This window comes from Mustela lutreola, chromosome 7 (genome assembly GCF_030435805.1).
Source record: "Mustela lutreola isolate mMusLut2 chromosome 7, mMusLut2.pri, whole genome shotgun sequence".
Classification (NCBI taxonomy): Eukaryota; Metazoa; Chordata; class Mammalia; order Carnivora; family Mustelidae; genus Mustela; species Mustela lutreola.
Genome location: NC_081296.1, coordinates 54,160,362 through 54,184,597, shown reverse-complemented (window position 1 = coordinate 54,184,597; position 24,236 = coordinate 54,160,362). Strand labels below are relative to the sequence as shown.

At 39.5% G+C, this 24,236-nt stretch overlaps 1 protein-coding gene across 5 annotated transcripts in view; it reads right to left on the bottom strand.

The window, feature by feature from the left end:
• The window catches only part of IQCH (IQ motif containing H), a 193,532-nt gene that overhangs the window by 87,255 nt on the left and 82,041 nt on the right, over nucleotides 1-24,236 (bottom strand). For 4 of the 5 annotated variants that reach the window (XM_059180893.1, XM_059180894.1, XM_059180895.1 and 1 more), the window contains 3 exons: nucleotides 15,380-15,931; nucleotides 14,616-14,682; nucleotides 3,829-3,912 (listed from right to left, as the gene is read on the bottom strand). In XM_059180893.1, coding sequence (XP_059036876.1) covers nucleotides 3,829-3,912; nucleotides 14,616-14,682; nucleotides 15,380-15,931 — 703 coding nt within the window. Of the gene's footprint in view, nucleotides 1-3,828; nucleotides 3,913-14,615; nucleotides 14,683-15,379; nucleotides 15,932-24,236 lie in introns of those variants that run through there. The other variant, XM_059180897.1, reaches the window with a different exon arrangement.

The window sequence follows — 24,236 nt, the reverse complement described above, 5'->3', positions numbered from 1 at the left end:
AGGTACTATGGAAGTGTGTTTCAAATAATACATAGGGATTTAGCCCCAGAACTACCATTAACATCAATGGGAATTGCATAGTGCTTTAAAAATTTATCCCATTAACTTCAGTAAATTATAAAACAGAGCTATTAACTTTAGAAAGCTGATGAAGTTGCAATTTCTTATTCTGCCAGGACTTGGCAGGGCCAATTCGGGGAACATCCTGTCCAAATAAATGGTCTGATTATGACCATAGCGATGATTATTTCAGGAAACCAACCTTTTCCCTGCTCCATTCCCAAAGAGGAGTATATTACTTAAATAGGACATCTAGTGATCCTTGGTTTAAAGGAAACGCTGTCTTAATTTAACTGTTTTTCTTCTTGAGATGCACTCCTTATTATGTACATAGAAAGGAATCCTAATTAAATATCCCGCCCAAATGGGAGAGTGAGATGAGATTACCCACTCCAGGCTGCCGGGTTTTAATATTTTAAGGACTTGGGACAGGGAATCAGCAGCCAGTGGAGTCATTTATTCATTCATAAAATAACAGGTTGATCAGTAGGGGCAAAGCACTTGGCTAGACACGAAGAGAAATGAGGACTCAAAGCAGCCAGGATGCTGTCCGTGAGGCGTGACCATTTCATGTGCACAAGCAGCCATCAAATAAGCCGAGAGTAGCAGACCTGGGAAGCACGTGGAACAGGTCATTAGGGATGTTCAGGGGAGGAAGTGCCATAAAATGTTTCCTTGGTCAGGTGGGGCTGAAAAGGGATTTGAAGACTCCTCTGTTCAGTTGGACAAGAGTACCTAGAATATAGACTGATTAAATCCCAGCTCTGTTACCTGGGAATGCTGGGCACAGTATTGTATTTAAACTTTCGAAGCATCGGTTCTTCATCTCTAAAATTGAGAAGAAAATCAGCTGGGTCATAGAGTTTTGAAGAGTATTAAAGGAAGGAACATCTATAAAGCGGCTGGCTTTATAGATGTTCAACGGCTGGCACATAGTAGGTACTCATTAAACAGTGCAGATGTAGGGATCTGCTGCACGGCCCACCCTGACTAGGGGAACCAACAGTGACTCCACACCCTGCCCTCCACACTTGGGCTCCTTTTATCAGTGCCCCCAAGATTTAACATGATGTAGTAGCCTCCGTCATTTCTTCCCACTGTTTCAAATCTATTAATCTTGTGTTTCCAAATTCTTTAAAGACAAGATGTATGCCCTGCCCTGTATTCCCCCAGGCCCTAGTACAGTAGGGAATACACAGGAGCCCCTCAGTATAAGCCTGGTGGTAGACCGAAGGGGTTTGGGAGGATGGAGAGATTTGGGAAGTAGAAAATCTCACACAATCAGTGAGATCAGTGGGCTGTGGGAGAAATCCTCCCCCTTGGAGAAACAGTGTCCTCTGTCCGAACTAGCTCTGTGCTGAGCCCAGAGGAGGTGCTCCATAAAGGTAAAAATCTAAGCAGCTCCTATTTAATTTTGAAATCAACTTGCCACATACACCTCAAAATAAATTAATTGAGGAGACAGTAAATAACTTGTATTCAGTTGCTGAATGACCATATTATTTACCCTAAACCTTGTGTTTGCAAGAGGATACTAGGGTCTTACCAAACTAAGGAAACCTCACAGCCCTCTGTCTGAAGGAATCATTATGTCTGTTTTTTTAGTGGTAGTGTTATTTATGTCTACTTCAGAGAAAAGCTCAAGTGCGAAAAACCCTGTTAAATGGTGAAGATCTGGACAAAACCAATCTAAATTAACCTCAGTGCGGCTTTTAGATCTGCTCTTTATCCGGTTTTAAAAACCAAACTGGGATTTTTTTAAGTATCAAAAAAAAAAAAAGTCATAAAAACAAACAATGAAAATAAAGACTCCACAGATGAAGAAAACTGAATTTTTCTTGGGAAGCAATTTATAGGTTACAAGTGACAACAAATCATTTTGCTAATCTCACCCTCCCTGTGCATTTCTGGCAAAGGAATACATATCACTAACACAAATGTCCAGTGTTTGCTTGTGTATTGGCAATGTTCAAAATTAATTGACAGGTAATTTTGGAAAGCAATTAATATGAAGACAAAGATTGCTTTGATTGCTAGTCAGTAGTCAATAATGGTCACCGTCTTGCTTAACTCGTCTAGGAATTGAAAATACTAGTAGCCTGACACCCTGACTTCACCACCAATAGCCAAATGACAGGTCTTACCAACCTAATCAGATTCTCTTTGTTTCCCCTGAATAAGCAAAAAGTCAACACACTTCATTAGGAATCAATGGAATAAAAAAAGAGATGATCATTTATTCTTACATAAAATTACTAATTTTCCTAGTTTCTTCATATTCTTAAAAAGTTCACAAGCAAGTACTTTTTCTACCTTCTAACTACTGTTTCTAAACTTCCATTACTCCCCTTGAAGGGGTTTTGGGATCAGATAGCTCTATCATGAAGACAGCATACCAAAAAAAGGCATTTGGTTCATGGTCTCTTAGCAATGTTCGTATTAGCAAAATTTTGCATTGCAGGTAAGACATGGACTGAATTATTGAATTATCTAAAATAGAAGCTCCATCCTTTCAAGTGTTTTCTAATAATGAGACTCTTTTGTAAAGAAATTCTTTGGTGATGGTTTGTGCTATATATAGAAGGGTATATAAAAAGCTAAAGAAAAAAATTAATTCAAATAAATTAGAGCAAAGTCTGCCCTCTGCTGCACTTCAGTGGTTTCCACCCAGTCAGGTTTTTAGTTGAAATAGCTCAGCACTAACAAATCAATCTCAAGTCATTAAAAAGAATTTTTTTTGTAACGCTGAAAAACAAAATTAGTGCCTACATAATAGATTAAAGCAATTACACTATTATTATTTTAGGACACTGTAAATTTCTAGTACTGATATATTTTTGTTACCAAATGGCATTTATAAAATAATAATGATGCTGAAATATATATGAATCATGTAAAAGTATGTCATTCCAGGGAGCCAGCTGAGTTGGTCATATTTGAGAATTTAAAATTCTTCCTTGTTTTGCTTAAATAAGGGCCATAGCGGCTATATTTCGGCAAAACGAAGAAGTTCTTATTTGCTAACTAATAAAAACCCAGTTTTTGTTTACCCTGAATTTCTGGCCCGTACCTTCTAAACTGATTTAGTATTAGTGCTTAGCCTTTGCGACCTTGCGTTAAGTCTAACCTGAACCTTAGTCTTAAATAGCACCAACCAGGGCATTACTGTGTTCTTACCTGGCCCACGTTGGTGTCTGATTTAGAACTGACCAAGCCAGTATCAGAGCCTGACCTTTATGAGGCTGTATCTCCCACCTGAGGTCTATATTTCTAAGAAATATAAGCACTTTCTATTTTTTAATAATTAGATGATATACATTTAAATAAGAGCTTCTTTTAAAAAATTCTATCTTCACATGCCTCTTAGTCTTTTAATGAAAACAATGCTTTTCATTTCTGATACCACCTTCCGCTTATTCCCCAGATAACATAATCGACAATATTGACACAGATAATAAAATATTGGCTTCCCTCACTGCCGGAGTCAGGAAATGAAGAGGATTGGAGGCCATAGGAGAGAAATCCTTAGAATGTGGAAAAAAAAACCAACCCAAATAAATTAGTTAAAAATGTCATTTTAAAAAAAATTCAAGTCAATGCCACTATAAATCTGTTCTTTAAAACAGAATGTTTAATTGCCCTGCCAGTAGATTAGAAATCCACACATCTTCCTTGCAGGGGCAAACAATAAGCAAAAATTCAACATTTTTATCCATATCCTCTGATAAACATTCCAAAGAGTCACTCGTGTGTAAGTATTTACTGTACCTAAGATGTCACACAGCCTCCCCAGCTGCATATTCTGCAGTGTGTTGAAGTCGTCAATATTTTGTCGCACAGGCAGAGAATATCCTAAAAGGCAAACAAGGTGTCAAAACGCAGAAAGAGCAAGTCAGCATGGCAAAATGGCACACTAGGATTTCCAGGGGTCACAGTCCACACTTCTAGGAAAGCATTTTCTCTGAAACATCTTGCAGACAAGAGTCTAACTCCTAAGAAAGAAGTCTTTGCTTCTAGGGGATTAAACATTATTCTGGAAGATTTGCTAAGCAGCATATTCTGCAAAAGAAGAGTTCGTATTTTCCAATGCCAGGAAAATCACTGGGAACAAAGATTATAAAAATATGGGGACAATGTCTGACATAGAACACGAATGTTCAAAACAACATCGAAGAAAATTATGCTCGGAGTTAAACACACACACACACACACACAACGGTGTTGGCTCTTTTAACTTATGCTTCCTGTGTGGCATTTTGAAGATGTGTCCCCAGGATCATTCTAAACTGACACACAGATTTCAGAGAAACCCCTTGCTGTCAGGAATATGTATTTAAGTAATTCCGAATACTAAAGAAATACGCTTCTGCTCACACAGTCAAAAGAAATTTAACCTTTAAAAGCAATAAAGGTTAATGCAGCTACTTTGTCGGTACTGATAGAAGTCCTGTGGTTTGTCTTCATGTCCACTGGAAACAGAGCAGAAGGAAAAACGCTTGTGGATTACTCTTGTTCAAAACTAAAAGAAACATCAGCGGCAACTCTTCCTGCTGGTATGTCAGGGGTTAAAAAAAAATAAGTGGATCAGAACATGAACTTAAAAGGCATGCATACTCACAAGCAGGTATAATTGCTTATGTGAAATTCAGCAACTGTTGGTGCAACTTTTTTTTTTTTTTTAAGTAAAATTGCTTTTCACATTTTGAAGAGATGCTTCAATGCCTCCTTGTGGTTAGTGAGCCCAAACACATGTTTCAAGCTAAACTGCTATAGATAAAGTGATTTTCAATATTACATCTTTGAGATGTGACACAGATTTCCTTTTCAGCATAAGGAAAACTATAGCAATTCATGCAACAGGGCTTCAGATCAAATGCACTCTGATAATTGGCTCTTTGCTTTGATGTCAGTGTTTAAAAACTAGACATGGTCCGGAAATTAAATGAGCTTACAATTCATCTTAAAGTCTCCCTTTTGCTTTATGCAGATGATCTTAAGACCTGCAGAAGGACAAATAGCTTGTTCGGGTTATTTTTGAAAAATTATTAATTTCTAAAATAGTTTGGGGAAGCGTTCCACATATGAAAGTTCGTGTAGACTGCTACAAACCATGCCATCTTGACGTGTGATCACAGAACTGGCATGCTTAGGGTTCTGCGTGTGTCTCATTCTATCTATATACAGATAAATGTTTAGGAAGATGTCTTGTGAATAACTTCTATATCCAAACTATAAGAAGGCAGGAAAAATGTCTAAAGAATAAAGTATGATTAAGAAAAATGCCAGAAAACGTTCCGCGGATGCATTTCCTTTCAAAAGTAAAGATAAAAGGCGGTGGGAGAGAAGTCTCATTAAGATGATGTCCAATTTAAAATATAAAGGATGTCTGATCACTTTGTTGCCGCATGTTGAGTAAGTCTGTGTTTCAATCAAGTGCCGGAGGTCAGTTTTCCAACAAATTACTTGGTACCTCTGTTACCACTGATCAAGGATGCATATGAAATGTCTATGCAGAATTATGATAGAACTGGTTACTTGGTTAACCCTACAAATACACCCATTTCAAAGAACTGAATGTTAGCAATCTCAGAACACTGTTATAGAAGATCACACGAAGTAACAGATACGAAGACATTTTGTAAACTGTAAAGTACTGTGCAAACATAAGGTATTTTAATGTTATGGGGTATATGTGCTTCCAAAGCCCCTAACAACAGCAAATCCTGTGACAAGCAACAGACCATTCTACATGGACAAGATACAACGCAGTGAATGTTGCCATCAGCAGAGCAGAAGTGGGAGTCAATTTTTTTTTTTTTTTAAGGATTTTATCTATTCATTTGGCAGAGAGAGATCACAAGCAAGCAGATTGTGAGAGAGAGAGAAGGAAGCAGGCTCCCGGCTGAGCAGAGAGCCCGATGCGGGGCTCGATCCCAGGACCCTGGGATCATGACCTGAGCCGAAGGCAGCAGCTTAACCCACTGAGCCACCCAGGCGCCCCAGGAGTCAATTTTTTTAAAAGTCAGATTTATTACGTTTCGTATGCCCAAAAAAGTATGTGTTGACACCCAGATGAAAAGACGCTCATCTGTGCTGGCAGTACATACATTAAATCCAACAGTGACTTGAACATAAGCTATCAGCAAGGATGTTGTGGCCTTGGGGAACTCAGCAGATCTGCCTAGTGGCAATGCACTATCATACTTCCGAATATAATCTGTAGAGACACAGGTACTTCAAAGGTCAGCTAGAAACACGGGGGAGCTTTGAGACACATTCTACTTCAACCTGTCATGCTGAAGATGAGAAACACCAGAGTAAGTGCCTTGTCTCTTGTCCAAGATCACATAAACCTACAAATTACTCTACAGTTCAGATAGGACGTAGTTAGCCCTTGCATAAATGTGGTTGCATCAAAGAAGAGAGAAGCAAGCCTCGATAAATGTGAGCAGAGAATTCCAGAAGGGACAAAGAGCCTCTGCTTCTTTTCTCACTTTTATTTCCAGTTGTTGCAGCAGGCAGAATAATGGCCCTCCAAAGATGCCCATGTCCTCATCCTGCAACCTGCAAATACCTTAGGTTACATGGCAAAGGGAAAATAAAGTTGCAAATGGAATTAAGGTGGCTTATAGGCTGCCCTTAAAATAGGGGGATTATCTTGGGTTATTTGTCTAGACCCCGTCTAATGATAGTCCTTAAAAGTGGAAGAGGGAGGCAGGAGAGGAGAGAGTTAGAGAAGGTGTCACCATAGAAGAAAGGCACAGAGAGATGCTTGTTGCTGGCTCTAAAGATGGAGAAAGGGGGTCAACGGCTCTCTTCATTCATGCCTTTGTGGGCAGCTTCTAGAACCTGGGAGGGGTAAAGAAAGGATTCCTCCCCTCGAACTTCTGGAAAGGAGGGCAATCCTGCTGACCCCTTGATTTGAGCCCCTCTCAGACTTCTGTACAACAGAATTATTGCTCTAAGGTAATACATTTCTGTTGTGTAAGCCACTAAGCTTGTGGGAACTTGTTAAAGGGCGATAGAAAATAGATACAATGCCTACCTTCCATCTTCTCTTTTCAACTTTTATAGAATGGGTTCTCTGATATGGAGAACTTGTGGGAATTTAAGAAATGGTGAGTGGGACTTGTGGCTTTTTCTAGGTCCTCATCAGCCTAGAAGAAAACAGCACTGGCATAAAGGGGCACTCTTTCTTCCTTATCACTTGAGAGAGCGACCCAACTGTTTTCCTATGGTCATCCCTGTCACATGGGAAAATATTTCTCCTTTGATAGTATTCTGTCGTTTCTTAAAATGTTATCATCTCTGCTTCATATTAAAGGAAGGATGCCTGAGGGATGCCTCTGTGAAGTGATCCAACTACCTTTGGTGTTCTGCCAAACCAACGCTACTCACCAATGGTTACTGGTTATCATTCCTCCACCTTCATCTCTGCATTTGTCGCCTCTCTCAGCCCTACCTCCACTCCCATGCAAACTCCTATCAGACGATGCGAATTGCCTCTTTGCCCCCAGGAAACCAGCTCTGCTGGGATTGGCTTTTCCTTCCAGAAACCCCAGAAACCCACGAGCAAGGCCATGCTCAGCAACTGTGCCTCCTTGGGGCTGGTATGTGACACGCCCCTGCTGTTGTGTTAGAGCCCATATTCTGCAACAGACTGCTCATCACCCTGTGCTTATTTCTAGTTCCTTTTGTTCCCTAGTCCTATTGCTTACAGGGTACCTAAGGCAGAGAAGAGGTTCACCGTGGACTTCTGGTTACCAAGTAGTTGTCATTTCTCTGATCACCTGGCCTAAGATCGTCAACCAGGTCTCAGTAGTTCTCAACCTTTTCCCCATTTTGAAACATGTGCTGTGTGATAGTCACATGCATCACACACTCCTAAGGGGCTGACACTGGGTGACAATAGCAGTAGCTGTCAGTCACTCCTTCCCTTTCTCTTCCATTCACAAAAGCATACTGGACGGAAACAAGCTGAGCCAAGTGACATTGTTATAGAGGCGATCTTGAATTACTCCAATTCATAAAAAAGTTAATGTTAGCCAACTTTGGTACTCTAATCATAAAAATTTTTCAGGGAGCGTGTGACATATGTCACAATTGACCTGTCAGCATACTGCAGTCATCAGATAAATGTGATCGAGGCATTAGGATTATACCCAGGCTTTAATTACTTGTACAACTGCGAAAGCACAAGCTACTGAGATAAAATATTAAGATAAAGTACGAGAGATACCTATCTGAGTTCTTTATGTGTGTAGGTAGTATACCCAGTGCCGGTCTGATGAAAATAAAACTGAGCATTGTTTGGGGGGGGGGGGGATTGGCAGATAGGGATTAGGGAATTTTGTGATGTGGATGCAAAAAACATAGGAGGAGCTTAAGTGTTTGTTGACTGTTGAAAATATTCCCAAACTAAACTGGCCAAATGGATTCTGTGTGGTTCTGGAAAGAGTGAAGACTTGGGGTGCCTGGGTGGTGCAGTCAGTTAAGCGCCCAACTCTTGGTGTCAGCTCAGGTCGTGATCTCAGGGTTGTGAGCTCGAGCTCTGCTTTGGGCCCTACACGCACTCCTTGGGGAGTCTGCTTGGGATTTTCTCCCTCCCTCCACTCACACACACTCTCTCTAATAAATAAATCTTAAAAAGAGAGAGTTTTGTTGGAGCTTTTCTCTTGTTGGAACTCTTGTTGGAACTTTTCATCAGTGGCGTTATCAGCAGCCAGCCCAGCATTGTATGCAGCTAAGACCAGTGATTCTCAAAGCATGGTCTAGAGACTGGGAAAGGTCCCGAGACCCTTTCAGGGAGTCTGGAAGGTCAAAACTATTTTCAAAATAATATTAAGATGATAGTTGACTTTTTCATAAAATGCAAAAAAAAATTATTGATAGGATTGCAAATTCCACATTGTAGCTAACATAATAATTCCCATCCACTGTTGAGTTTTGGTATAAAACCAAAGAATTATACACAATTGTCTGTAAATGCTATAAAATGTATGAAACAGTCTTCCCTTTTCCAAATATTATCTGTGTAGGGCCAGGTTTTCTTCATATGCTTCAATCAAAACAACATATTGCAACAGATTGAATACAGAAATAGATATGAGAATCCAACCATGTTCTATTAAGAGATTTGCAAACTTGTAAACCAACGCAACTCTTTTCATTAAATTTTTTTGTTTGGAAAAATTAATTTTTTTAGCAAAAATATGTTATTTATGTTACATTGGCAGATTTATCGTTGTTATTTTAGATTTTATTTTCTTTATTTAACAAAGAGAGAGTATAAGCAGGGGAGCAGGAGAGGGAGAAGCAGGCTCCCTGATGAGCGGGGATCCCAATGGGGGATTGGATCCCAGGACCCGGGGATCATGACCCGACCTTAAGGCTGACACTTAACCAACTGAGCCACCCAGGTGCCCCATTGTTGTTTTTAAGTAAAGTAAATATTTTTTAAAGTTTCTCAGCTTTAGTTTCTAATATTGTATATATTGATAGATATAACCTATGGAAATAATGCTTATTAGAGTTCTCTGTAGTTGTTATATTTGTAAGTCTGAGAACTGCTGAACAAACATTTTAGTATTTTTTATGACAATGAAAGTGATGACAAAGTATAGTTTGATCTTAGCATATGCAAGACTCTTTTTATACTATATCCTAATACTAATCCATTTCATGAAAAGCTCGTGAGCTGTTGTTCAATGCTGCTTCTGTACTTCATGGGGCAACATTAGATAGCTCAAGGCCAACTGTGTAATTTAATACAGGGTCATGGGGCCAACTCTGGTCTAACAGATGAAGGAGTGTTGACTTGAATAACTTGGATGAATATAACATCAATGAATACAGTGTGTTTTCATTTTATTTCAGGCTGTACAGGAATTGGAAAGTTTAAGTGCACTTTGTTTCTGATCTCAAAGGATGGGTATATTTTTGGAGATCTATGTCTGGGAGATCTTGGCCATCCATCACTCTCAGGGATCTAGTGTAGCAATGCCATAGCTGAACTGTGGATTCCATAGCTCCTTGCCAAAATACATGCTGAAGACCATGAAGAATTGACTGGAAGTCCTAATGTCTTAGCTCTTAAGAGTCCCGATGTCTTAGCTCTGAGAACAAAGTCTATTGTGTATTTGAGTTGACAACTCAAAAATGAGGAAGTAGAAAGATGTCAGTCTGCTTGGAGGCAGAGTAAGAATGTGATTTCAGGGACGCCTGGGTGGCTCAGTTGGTTAAGCGGCTGCCTTCGGCTCAGGTCGTGATCCCAGCGTCCTGGGATGGAGTCCCGCATCGGGCTCCTTGCTCAGGAGGGAGCCTGCTTCTCCCTCTGCCTCTGCCTGCCTCTCTGTCTGCCTGTGCTCACTCTCTCCCACCCTCTCTCTCTGATAAATAAATAAAATCTTTAAAAAAAAAAAAAAAAAGAAGAAGCTTTCTGTTTAAAAAAAAAAAAAAGAATGTGATTTCAGAGATAACATTCTTGGCTGTGGTCCTCGACCCTGCCCCTGTTCACAAAGGGAGGTGACATCTGGTTCTTATCTTTCCAAAGAAGGGAGGCGAATTAAGGAGCTGCTGTCTCATGAACATTTGGGATAGGGTCAGTTGTACACAAAAGTAAGTTTTCCTATCTTTAAGGCCTCCATGGCAGTCCAGAGCAGCAGAAAAGTGTTGTTTTTTCATAACACTCACAACAGCAGAATCCATAGCTTTATGGAAGGGAGTATCTTGGAACCCATTAATGGTGTTTGCTCCAAGGATAATTTGCTGAAGTAATGCACAGAGGGGGAAAAAAATGAAGCTGAACTATATAGATTCTTTTTAGCCCTGAAATCAATTGGCAATAAGATAAAATATTACATGGAGAAAAGAGAAGATCCCACCTCAATAATTCCTTATTTTTATTTTAAAAGAGGATGAGAAGTGAGAGAGGAAACTCATCGCTGGGGGTTTAATTGGCTGGCAGTGCTTCATGTACCTGCTCACGGCCTCAGAGTCCCAGACTTGGCCCATCTCATTTAATGTCAATATATTTTAAAATGCCACTGAGTTTAAGTGTAGCACCAAATGACGCACTGTAATAAAGAAGCACAGGGGTTAAGTTAAAAGAGGAGGAAATAACTTGGCCAACGAAACTGGAAGCAGAATTAGTTCCTAGGTTTTATTTAGACTTCTGATTTTTCTTGAGGAATTAGGATTCTTTGTTGCAGTTCTTTCTTATTTGACGGATAGATTTTGCTTAAAATAGATCCTAGTATTCTATTCCTGCTATGAACTGTAGTAGATTATTTTGTTATGTTATTCTATTTCATTAATAAAAATGATAAAAATATCTAATATCCAATTAAGAGATTATCCTATATACTCTGGAAAGGATGAGTTTTTTTTTTTTTTATCATCTTATGAAATTACAAGGCTGATCCATTCCTTTGAACAGTTAACAGCATCCCACCTCTCCTGTTTGTTAAAAATAGCTAAAACTTTGTTACATCCAGGAATACTACCCCAAATGCGTAACAGCCAATCAAGTTGTATAATTCCTCCTTTCAGAGAGGTTACTCTGCAATGGGTAATTGTCTTAATGTTCATATTATCAAGCCATAGACTTGAAAATACATGATAAATATTTTGTGGTCAAAGACATTACGGAAAATGTTACTGTGGTCCTTTACGTGATCGTCAGTTTGGAGAATGCAATTATTCTCGTGTGTGCAAAACTGCATAAACAAAGAACCAAATACGTATAACTGCAACAGAGTGCACAGTTATCACTACTAATCTTTCATTTTTAGGGTTCAAACAAGTTAGTGCAGCCCTAATTGGCTAGCGACATGGTGTAATTATTTCTAGGGCTAATTCTACACCAGAATTGATTGCAAATCTCCTGCAGAAAGAGAAAAAGAGGACAAGGCTGTAATTTGCATTAAATGCCTCCCTAAACCTTACAGGCCTACCGACTGATTTTGATTAGTGAATCCCTCTCAACTCTGAAAATAAAATTACTATGTTGAATAGATTGGGGGGGGAACATGTGTTTAGAGAAAAAAAGGGCTTTGCTTTTATCTACTTTCGTTTTCATGAATTGTGTAGGTAAGTCCCTAATGCAGGAGACAAAGTAGCCATGTTGTATCTACCTAAAATCTTCAAGAATTCACAGAAAAAGTGGTGCATACAAGAAAGGTATACCGTAATCATTTTTTAAGAGGAAGTTATGGTTTGAGCATTATGTCTGTGGAATAAACATGAGGTGACAGGTTAACGTTATTTAAACCTAAAATTAATTTAATAGCCACAGGTCTTTTTATAAAACCTAAAGCATAGATTATAGAAACAAACACTATTTCATCAGAGCCCACGTATTGTTCCCTTGTGAAAATGTGTAATTGGACTTTTTAAATGGTCAGTTGAGAAAAATATATATGCTTAGTCTTATCTCTTGGAAGATACATGATTAGCAATTTTTCTTTAAAATGGGTTATTACATTGTTAACAAACAAAAATTACTATAATAGGGAAGACTTTCAGATTTATTACGTGTTTATTTAAGCCGGGAATATGTATTCTAGAAGAAAGTTAGTTTTAATATCAGATCTAAAATAATGCAATTCTAGTTTTTTCCTCCTTTTTATTTATTTATTTGACAGAGACAGAACATGCACCCCTCTGATCTGGGAGCCCGATGTGGGGCTCAATCCCAGAACCCTGGGATCATCATCTGAACTGAAGCCAGACGCTTAATGACTCAGCCATCCAGATGCCCCTACAATTCTAGTTTTTGACCCAGGTTATTTTTTCTACCTAATCTAAATCCAACAAACCTTTTTGGAATCTTAAAACATTTTCATTTAAAATTATTTTTTATTACCCAGTTTAGATTACTGTTATTTTCAAAATTTTACCTCTTTGGACAAAGGCTCTTTTCTATCAGACTGTTCTGCACAGCTGACCGCACTGAGGTTTTGAAGGGTGACAGGTGGAAGGAAGGAGTTTGTAGAAATTGTGCCTGTGATACCTTGGTGTTGTCAACATTGCAAAGTGGGGGGTCTTGTTCTATTTCTAGCTTTGAATGAAATAGAGAACACGAAACAAAATTTCCCACGTAATACCAGGTCAGGGCCACAATTAGTTGCAGAAGCAAAAGGCTCCTGCACCTTATTCCAAGGGACTCAAGTCTGTTAATTGTGTCTGCAATTAGCCTCTCTGGTTGTAATCAATTACAAGTGCAATTTCTGAGTGTGAACTAATTTTGTGTGCAAAACTAGTCCCACCAAAACAAAAGCCCAAGTTGGAATGAAATTCAGATCTGTCTTACCTCACTTACATCCTAAGAAGGAACTAATTTCTTCTGTGAGCTATAAAAATACCCAAACTAAAAGGCTCTACGCAGCTCTGACAGGTTTTTTAACTTTTCCGTAAGCGCTCTAGTTTCGAGGAAAGTTCACATTACTTTATTACTACTACTATTTTACCAATGTAAAAGATAATTATATATATAGTAATTTTAATGTTGTTTTTTTTCATATTACTGTTTAAAGGTGTTATGTTCTATACTTTGCATGAGGACACAAACATGTATACTCATGGACGGACACAATCAAGAATTCTATTATGATAGATCGCTTAATGCGTTGCTCTCCTTTAAAAGCCTTAACAAAGAGCCAGTATGTAATATGAAGATTTGATGAGTTTTGCTCTTTGTCAAAACTACCAAGTCAGCTTGGGAAATTTGGTCTCACCAAGGAAATTTTTAGCACACTAGGTAGATTAAAAAGCAAAACAAAACGAAACAAATTAAGCAAGCAAACACACCCACATATTTTGACAGCAGCTCATGTTTCAGAGGAACTTCCGGTGCAGACTTCCAAAATCCCCAATGTCATTTTGGCATACCTATTTTACTACTGTGTTGCAGACAACAGCTTTTAAGTTCCCCAATTCATAAATGTAATTAAATAATTACATTAGTGCTAATTAACATGAAACTGCAGATTATTTAAGCGCAAAAAACACTATTCAACTTCTTAATTATTCTTGTTCACACAGCATTTCCTTTTGCTCAGGCGCCCTAGGTGCAAATAAAGCATCCCATCTGCTCGTAATTAGAACTAAATAATTTCAGAGAATGTAGCTTATCATTTTGACTGCACATTTGATTAAAAACAGTGTACAAGCAATATCCTGGCTTATTGGCGAAACAGCAACAACACACGCAAGCCTGTGTTCTTCTATCATTAAAGAAGATCGAAAACATTATCTGTTATTTCAGGGGGAAAAAATACAACTTTTTAGTTCATTTCATACAGATGAAAGCGAATTACAGCAAATCACCTCTCCACTGAATAGCAGCCCCCACATAATGACTTTATTTGCTTAATCCCCAAATTAAACGCCGTTTCGAGCGAGGGCCCTGTGTTATTACTCTCATCATGTCGAGAACATTTTCCTGCCGAGACCAATTTGAATAAAACAAGGGGCCTTCCTTGAACTCAATCAAGGAGCCATAATGTGGTGGGTAATAGAGGTTGCTGATAGATTTGCAGGCAAAAGTGTTATACCTAATGATGGGATATGGATAATAGTCCTCCTGGAGGTCCTGATGCGATTCCAGTTGGCTGCCAGATGCTAAAAATCAAGAAGAGCATTGATCAGTGACAGGAAGCTGTAGTGGATTCATCTAGTCAAACTTCAGCTGTTTTTCCACTGTACAGTTAAGCCAGGCATAAATTATATTAATTGATTTAATTACATACTTAAAACATCTTCCCCAATTAATTTAATTAGGTGGCTACATGATGCTACTGGCAGGGGAAGATTAGAGGCAGCTCACTTAATTAACAGAATATGAATGAAAAAAAGAGAAAGCAAACATAAATGAAATTGTGAGCACTAATTAAAAGGCTGTCTGCAAACTTAAATACTTTCTGACAAAGTGGTGACAGCAATGTAGACAAGAGGATTTTTTTTCCAAGCAAATTAAAGTGCCAGAAGGTATATATAGGGAGAAAAGGTAGTGCGGTTAAAACATTGATTTTCCGACAGAACGGCTGTAGTCAAAGTGAAGGAACTTTTTTTCTATAGAAAAAATTGCAATAGATTTTGCAGGTGCAAAAGCCAGATTCCTGATTAGGGCTAAAATATGATGTACAAACACATGTAGGGCTTATGCATCCTACGTGGAGAAGAGTGGAAGACGAGAGAGGTTGACGAGGAGGGTAGCTGGAGAGAGAAAGGGAAGATAAAGAGACAACTTATTGCATTCGCTCAAGCAAGAAATGTTTAGAAAAAGAGGTCTGCCTTAACAGCTGGCAGCCTTGTGTACCTTGGCTCGAATACGGAAATTCTCCAGGTGTCTCTCACGTGATTCCTTCAGGATCTTCTTCATTCGGGTCTTGTGGCAATGTAAGAGCCACGCAATGGAAATCACACCTGATGCCCACTTCTGCTGGCGATACAAGAGGAATAATTTTCTTGCTCTGAAGCATTTCCATGTGGCTTGGATCTTGTTGGCAGCCTCTGACCTTCCATCTTGGCCCTTGTACCTTTGCCCCGGAAGATTTAACATCATCTGGATATGAAGTGGGTTCTCTAACAGTGTGAGAAAGTTGTATCTGGTAAGTTTATTCTTCAGCTCAAACTCTGGAAGGAAGGCTACCAAATTGTTCCCTTTTATTTTAACTTCTGGTATTGCATAGTCCCTAAGAAACTTCTCGATGTGTTCCAAGAGAGAAAAAATACTTCCCCAAGATAAATTAAAATGTTCCTTGAATGCTAAGAAGTCTGGGGCTTCCTTGTCTATGACACCATTATAAATAAAAAAGTCATAATCCCATGGTGATTTCACAGTTCTCGAAGGTGTTGTGACTTTCATGATCTGTGAAAGAAAAGTGTCACAAGAGATGAAATAGGATTGCAATCTATTTTAAATGAGTGATCAAGACAGGCACTATCACATTGTCATTTATTACCCGATGCTGGGAAAATATGTATCCCAGTTTTGACTTACATACATGGCATAATTGGGAAGTCTGGCTAGTATATATCATGACACTCATCACCAGAAGAATAGCTTAGAGGTCACTCAAAGCTATTATCTTTTCTATAAAAGTATTATAAAATCGCTCAAGGAAACTGATCATATAAAAGTTTACTCTGCTATGGTCAGCTGACCCCATAATCTCTGTGATCAACTTTTTACACATGCATGTACGGAAACATGTCATTGTCTTCTCATTCATTTGTAAGTTATCCACCAGTCTTGAAAAATGGTGAAATCTTTCTTTGCAGTCTGTATGATAACTTCAGATATGCTCATCAAAGCTGTCTATCTATTCTAAGAGGCCATCAGTTTCCAGCATTTCCATTAACCTTTTGTTAATATCCAAGAGTGATTTTTATAAGGAGCATTGTATATATTGTATATTGTGTGTGATCACCCTTGTCATTCTCTAGGTTTCTCTTGACATATATTCTTTTATTCTTTTTTTTTTTAAGATTTTATTTATTTATTTGACAGAGGGAAATCACAAGTAGGCAGAGAGAGAGGAAGGGAAGCAGGCCCCCTGCTGAGCAGAGATTCCAGGACCCTGGAATCATGACCTGAGCCGAAGGCAGCGGCTTAACCCACTGAGCCACCCAGGCGTCCCTGTTCTTTTATTCTTAAATCTGGTGTCTTCTTAGGGGACATACCTGAAGTTGTCCCCAGGTAGAGAGAATCTGAAATCTCATAATGAATAAAACTAAAGAAGCATTGGCTTTTTCATTTTGCTTCTATGACTGAAATTTTAAGGCATAGAAACATTTCATTTATTTTTAAATGTCAAGAAGGTTCTCTAAGAATGGGATGATGGGCAGTTTTCTTCCTTGTACTTTTCTGCATGAAACAGAATGGAATAAGTGTGACTTATGAGAGACTATGGACTCTGAAAAACAATCTGAGGGTTTTGAAGGGGGGGGTGAGGTTGGGGGAACCAGGTGGTGGGTATTAGAGAGGGCACGGATTGCATGGAGTTCTGGGTGCAGTGCAAAAACAATGAATACTGTTACGCTGAAAAGAAATAAAAAATTAAAAAAAATAAAATCAGAAGAGGTTTGGATGACAACAACAATATAGGTCTCACATATCCCTTAAACAAAAGAGAGATGGAAATTGTGTTATATCTGTGTCAATGTGAAATCACTACATTTCATCACTGAAACTTCTTGCACTAGAAAAATAGACACTCTGCCCCATTGGTCCAAATATTCCTAATGGTCTGGGGTATGGGGAGGGCATAGATGTTTCACACCCTCCCTTCTCTTCTGTAGGGCAGGTATCAACTTACTGTGTTGATCGCTTCTTGCTTAGGGATTTAAGGAACAGATTGTCTTCAATATGTCAGCATTTACAGATGTATAAGCCTATCTTTACCAAATTGTAGGATTGTATTACTCTCTGCATTTTGAAGAGTTTTCAGAGAACTCAAAGAAAAGGACCCAAGTAATTAATCAACAACTACTGTGCCACAGGACTGTATTGAGTATTACTGTTCGATTGTTCATGCCTTGTCTTTATTAAACAAGTATTAACTGACATTCATTAACAAATTCAAGACAGAAAGCTATCTAAAAGAAAAGTAAGCTGAGAGATGATTTACAATGAAAGGACAGTAAATAATCACAATTTATTATTTTTTTTTTAGATAAAGAAAAGAAAACCCTCAAATTCTTTTTCTTTTGTCAGGCTCCAGGCTGTGGAATAGTTAGACTGTCATCTCAAGTAGAAATGTGGAAAAGCAAGTGTTAAGTCCAAGAGGGGGAATTTCCTGAATGTTAGAGGCTTACTTCCAACAGCAGTGAGCTTTTTCCTACTCTTCAGAATTGTTATAGGCATAGGAATGATGAAAAAAGCCTTCTTGCCAAGACTCTCACCCTTTCTGATCTTCTCAAGGCACCAAGAGAGGATGCAAACTGTCTGGTGGATGAGGACTAGTTCCTTCCTGTGGATGGGCAAGAAAATTGGAGAAGTAATGCCTCCTGTAGCAAACATCAGGAGCCACAGCTGGTGGAAGATAAGCGGCATGTGTCCCACCAGAAATGGCCCGTGGGCTGCATTTCTGTCTCCCTCAAGAATGGAGTCTGATGGTGGCTTCCCATCATGATTAGAATTCAGAGAATTAGAAATTGAGAATTAGAATTGAGTAGAATGACCAGACTTCATGAGTGACGTACAGACACGTACAGTCATCACAGATGGACATGTCTGCCGCTGGCTGGTCCTGCTAGTCACGTGTTGGATCCTGTTGACAAGACCCTGAGATTTCACTAAGAAGTGCAGCTCCAGACGGGAGGTCTGCCGGGGAACCTGGTTTCCTTGGAGCTGTGACAATCGTTTTGAAATTCCTTATCTTTACACAGACTCCTGTGGAATTGGGGCCAACAATGAAAATGGAGCAACCTTGGGAGAAGATTTTGAAAGGAGAGGGCTCTCAGGTCTCTCTCAGGCAGTGCCTTCCAAAGGCATAGGCTTAGGGCATCCATGTACAGCAGCAAATGCTTTGCAGATCTTTGGAAAGAATAGCCCTGGCCCAGGAGTGGGCTTCCAGAATTTAACCGTGGCCATTTCAGAACAAAGGGATTATACCTCCCTACCTTCTTGGGTGATATTCTGGTAAAGACCTGTTCTCAAAGGAAACACACTCTTGGACATCAACTAGACCACTCAGGCACGGGGAAGCTATGGGTTTGGAGTCAGCTAAAGCATCACTGTAGTACATCTGTCACAGAGAACGCCACACTTGGGAGCACTTCATACTTAGAGCTGGAAAAGACATGTGTCTCCAGAGAAAGCCTTCCCAAATTAAAGCAGTGCATCAGCATTGTGGGATCCATTGAGCAGGTAAAGACAAAGCTGCTTCACAGCCTGCTAGGAAGAAGAGCCCTGATTAAAGGTCATGCCATGCGTCAGATTCCGGTTCCTTCGGTTATTCTTCCTTTACTATTTGTCTCCATGAACTTGTCGACAATTAAATAATTGCCTGCCCTCTTTCCCTCCTTCTGCCTTCCTTCTTTCTAGTCCTTCCTTCTAGTCCTTCCTTCCTGCCTCTTTTCCTCCCTTCTCCCTTTGTTTTTGTTTTTGTTTTGTTTTGTTTACGATATGCTGTCCGCCCACCATGATGTTACCCAGTCGCAACACTGTTTTCCTTCTAGCGAGGATGGCTCTCTGTCCTGCCATCCACATTCTCTCCTAGTCCTTCCCGAGACCCTGGCTACACCTTCGCCAGAGCCCAAACCCGCGGCCATGGTCTAATTATTAGCACGCGCTGCTCTAACTAACCGAATCATCTAGCTGGGGAAAGGCTCTTTGTTATTTGCAAAGTGTTACTATTAATTAGGTAATTTTGAGAGTTTCTGGAGCCAATATTTAAGAAAAATTCTAAATTTAAAATGAAACAAAACAAACAGGAAGGCAGGGTGATGATTACACAGATCGGTAAGTCACAAGGGTGAAGCGAAAAAGGAGGAGGTCGGGTATTACCTCCCGAACTTCAGAAATTACTGCCCAAAGAAGAACTCTAGGAAAAAGGGGTGCGTATTTCTAAGCGGATTGTCTTTATGAGAAATGTTCCTTTCACACATGTGGATAGCATGCGGATGTAGGATTAAACCATAGCTGAGCGTCCCTAAAATAAGATATTACCAAGATCTCCTTGCGGTAAATAATCAAGTATTTGGGAGAATCCAACATGGATATCATTTTTAGGGAAGGATTCACCTAGAAAGACTAAATTGCCTTTTTTTAAAAAAAAAGATCTTATTTATTTCACAGATCACAAGTAGGCAGAGAGGCAGGCAGAGAGAGAGGAGAAAGCAGGCTCTCTACAGAGCAGAGAGCCCTATGCGGGGCTCGATCCCAGGACCCTGGGATCATGACCTGAGCCGAAGGCAGAGCATTTAACCCACTGAGTCACCCAGGTGCCCCAAGACTAAATTGCTTTTGGAATGCATAAGCTAACGTTCCCTTTCTCAGACGCTCATACATATCCGTTAGTAATTAGCTTTGGCAATTCTGTTGTGTGAACACAAATAAATTCCTCCCACCATTTTGGCTCTAAGTGAGCGCTTAGATTCAGAGTAGGAGTGAACTGACCCTCAGAGATCGAATGTGCATTAGTTCGTTCGAAAAACGAAAAACCAGAGATGCCACTTGTCTGGCCTGCTCTTTAATATTTGTCGAGAGTCTGAAATGTGTTAAGTTTTGTACAGAGCAGACATCATTACCTCAGAAGGCTAGCATTATTTGAAAGATATAAACAAAATTCAAAGAGAGTAGCTGACCTAATCAGGATTTAGGGATTCAGCAGAATTATAATATTGAATTTTAGAGCATGACGGGTCTGGAAGGTCACAGGCTTTGCCTTTTTTTTTTTTCCTTCTGTTTTTCTTTTTAAAAATATATTTATTTATTTATTTGATGGAGAGAGATAGGGAGAGAACACAAGTAGCAGATTGGCAGGCAGAGGGAGAGGGAAAAGCAGACTCCCTGCTGAGCAGGGAGCCTGATGCAGGGCTCAATGCCAGGACCTTGGGATCAGATCCCAACCAACTGAGCAACCCAGGTGCCCCAGCCTTGCCCTTTTACTGAACAAGCTATTATGGACTCAGGAAAATGAGCCTTGGCCCTGAGGTCTGACTAACCGGGGTTCAAGTCCAAGCCCTACCACCATCTGCTACATACTCTTGGGCCAGTTATCATCTGCTATGGGTTGAATGTTTTGTGACCCCACAACATTCATAAATTGAAGCCCCGGTGCCCGATGTGATGGTATTTGAAGATGGGGCCCTTGAGAAGTAATTAGGTCAGGAGGGTGGAAGGCTTCCTGATGACATTAGTGTCTGTAGAAGAGGAGACACAAGAGAGATTATCTCTCTACCATGCGAAGATACAGCCAGAAGGCAGCTTCTTGCAAACCAGGAAGAGGGCCCTACCAGAACCCAACCATCCTGGCATCCTGCTCTTGCACTTACAGCCTCCAGAACTGTGAGAAGTAAATGTTTGCTGTTAAAGCCACAGCCTATGGTATTTTGCTATGGCAGTCCCAGCTAAGACAACATCCTCTACACTTAAATGTTTCTCATCTCTAACAATGAGGAGAGTTGCTGTGAAGATCCTAACATGCGTAAAGAACCTTTCACAGTGACTTAGCTCCGGTTGGTGTGGTTACCACCATAGATAGGAAACTCAGACTCAGAGAGGTAAAGTGATTTGCCCATGATCACACAGCTAATTGCCCTTCCCCTCCCCCATACCATCCATGCCGACAGCTCTAACTGTCCAGAACTCCCCATATGGCCCCATACCAAGCTGGCCTCTCCTCCTTCAATCTTCCTTTTACCACTTCTTCCATCAGAGCTAACCTGGCCCCGGCCTGCTGTTTCCTTCGTATTTGGAAAGCAGTCTTTTAAACTTACCCTGTGAACATGGTAATGAACCATGGCATGGTGGGAAAGGGATGGATTTGAAGTGAGAAGACCTAGGATCTAGCTATTACCGCCCTACTACATGGCCTTGGGAAGTCACTTCTCACAAGTCTGGTGGGGTATTAGTTTGCAGGAGGGGGTCATTCAGGGTGCTTCTGATTTTGATACCCAATGTCTCTCTGAGAAAGTGTCACCCCTTACGAAATGCTCTCTGTTATTTAATAAACTCCTGGAGTTAGCAGAGCCAGCACATCGAAGGCAAACATCTCCAATAGCATCACCTCATGTACCATGAAAAAGACCTGGGGATTTTCCCTCTTCTCTTTTTTTAAATAGGAAGCTTTTCTAGAAACCTACACTCCATAGTAAAGGAATAGCTGCTTATACCAACTCCATGTGAAGGTGGTCATGGGGAGAGAACCCCAGAGAGTGATATTCCAGTCAAACAAAACAACAACAACAAAACTGAGATCAACAAAACAGCCATAAGTGTCAATTAAAAGTGAGAGTCAGAGTCCCTAAGCTTTATAAAGAGGATAAAAGGCAAAAATAGAGAACTCACTGAGCAGAGAGACATATATAAAGGAAGAGAATTGTGTGTAAAGGCCACTCAGTTCAGCAGCAATTTTCTAGGGCTAATTTCTGCAATTGCTTTGAAAGGTATCTTTATTCAAATGAGTCTTCCTCAATTCTGAAACACTTTCTGAGGAGGAAAAAAAAAAAAAAATCCTACCCCTCGATGTATTCCTTTGGAACAAAAACACACATTGAATCAAATTCTGGTTGAAGATCAAACAGAACAAATCAGGAAGATTTTTGAGAGAGATGAAATACGTTTTCAGCCAAATGTGATACTGCCTTTTCTAGAGACTTATTTTATTGCTGCATTGATTTCATCTTTTCTGCTCCCTTTTTAATATTTTCAAAAAGAAAGAATGCGACATAGGGAAGGACAATCGCTTGGAGCAATTAGGACTGATGGGTGGAACCTGCCTGGGATGCGTACAGGGAACCTGGCAGGTAGGGAGTGAAAACAGCCCGGATTCCTAGATTTCTGAGAAAAGGCACATCATCGTTTTCCCCTGTGTGGTAAAGCAAGAAGAGTGAGCCTCCAAAAGGACCTCTATTATCACCAAAGTAAAGCTTGACCTTGTGCTTTTCCTGAGGAAAATGTGTGTATAACAAGTCTGTTGATCCCACATGGCTAAGGGATACTTGCAAAATTCTCACAACACCCCACCTTGTCACCTCCTTTAAACTTGCATAAGGATGCTGCTTTATTTTCATTCGTAGCACTTATCACTGCTTGACCATTTTATTAAATATCTGCCTTTCTCACTAGAATGTAAGCCCCAAGAGGGCAAAGACTTGGTTTGTTTTGTTCACTGCTACATCCCCAAGGTCTAATACACTGCCTGGCACATGGTTAAAGGTCAGTGAGGATTAGTTGAATGAATGTATGAATGAAACTGATAGCTACCTGGGGCTGGGTTTATAGCATAAAACTCTACTATGATCGTACAAGTTATTTGCAAACTAATAGTTTGAGTTTTGAAGCACTAACAGACTACTGAAAATGTCCATACCCTTGACTAAGGAATTCTACCGCTAAGAAGTAGCTTAAATATAAAGATTTATGTACAAATATGGAGGATGTTCATGGCAGTTTTATTTATAACAGGAAATTATTTAATTATTTATTAATAATGAGAATAGTTAATAATCTGACATTTATGATTTAATGTCAAACCAGAGGATAGTAACTAAGAAAATTATGGTATATCTTCAAGACATATTATTATGTTCTATGAAATGTTCTATGAAGACTTTTAAAGTCATATATATAAAGGCTTATGATAAATTGTTAGGAGACAAGTGATGGGTCACAGTTGAATATATTGGATGATATCAACAAAGGGCCATGCCAAAGTTTAAATAATGCCAAAGGGATATGATATTATAGGATTGTGTGTGTGTGTGTATTTAGGAATTTTTTTCTCCTTTTTGAAACTTTCAGATTTTCTATGAAGTATCAGGCCACAGTGTAATGAATGAAAGAGATAAAGTAAAAAAAAAAAAAATTAAGGTAATTTTGTGGCTTACTGGTAACTTAAACTTTTTTCTAAGTTTCACTTTAATATTACTAAGTAAAATTGTTAGTCCCAAGCAATAGAAGTGTATACTTAGGTGCCATGAAGACAGATAAAGAAATTTTATGAGTATTTTTTTCTCGATTACTTCATACAAGAAAAAAAATTGTTTTACACATAAAACTGTGTAATTTTCATTCACTTTGAAAGTCTCATGTCAAAAATGCATAGGTGAGGGTAGCAGCTGCTAATGAATTAGAGAAAATAGAAACGGCTTTAAATGATGCCACAGGTTTCTGGTTTTGGATATTTTTTTTTCTTTTCTTCCCTTAAGAAGGTAAATTAAATGAGGTTTCATGAAACAAAGTGAGTCTAAAAGAGGAAAGAACAGCCCTAGAATTCCTTCTGAATCTCCTCTTGTACCTTCAGGCTGGAGAACTCCAGTTCTTGCCAAAGTACCACCTGCCCTCTCTGTGACCCTTCAGGACAAGACAAAAAAGGAGACTGTGCTGTGCTGGGCACAAAGACCACCAGGCAGGCACTCTCTGCTCTTCAAGAAGTAGATTGATATGAAAAAATACCTACTCATGTCCTCTGCCCTTTTTAAAATTGGATTAATTGGTTTTTTGA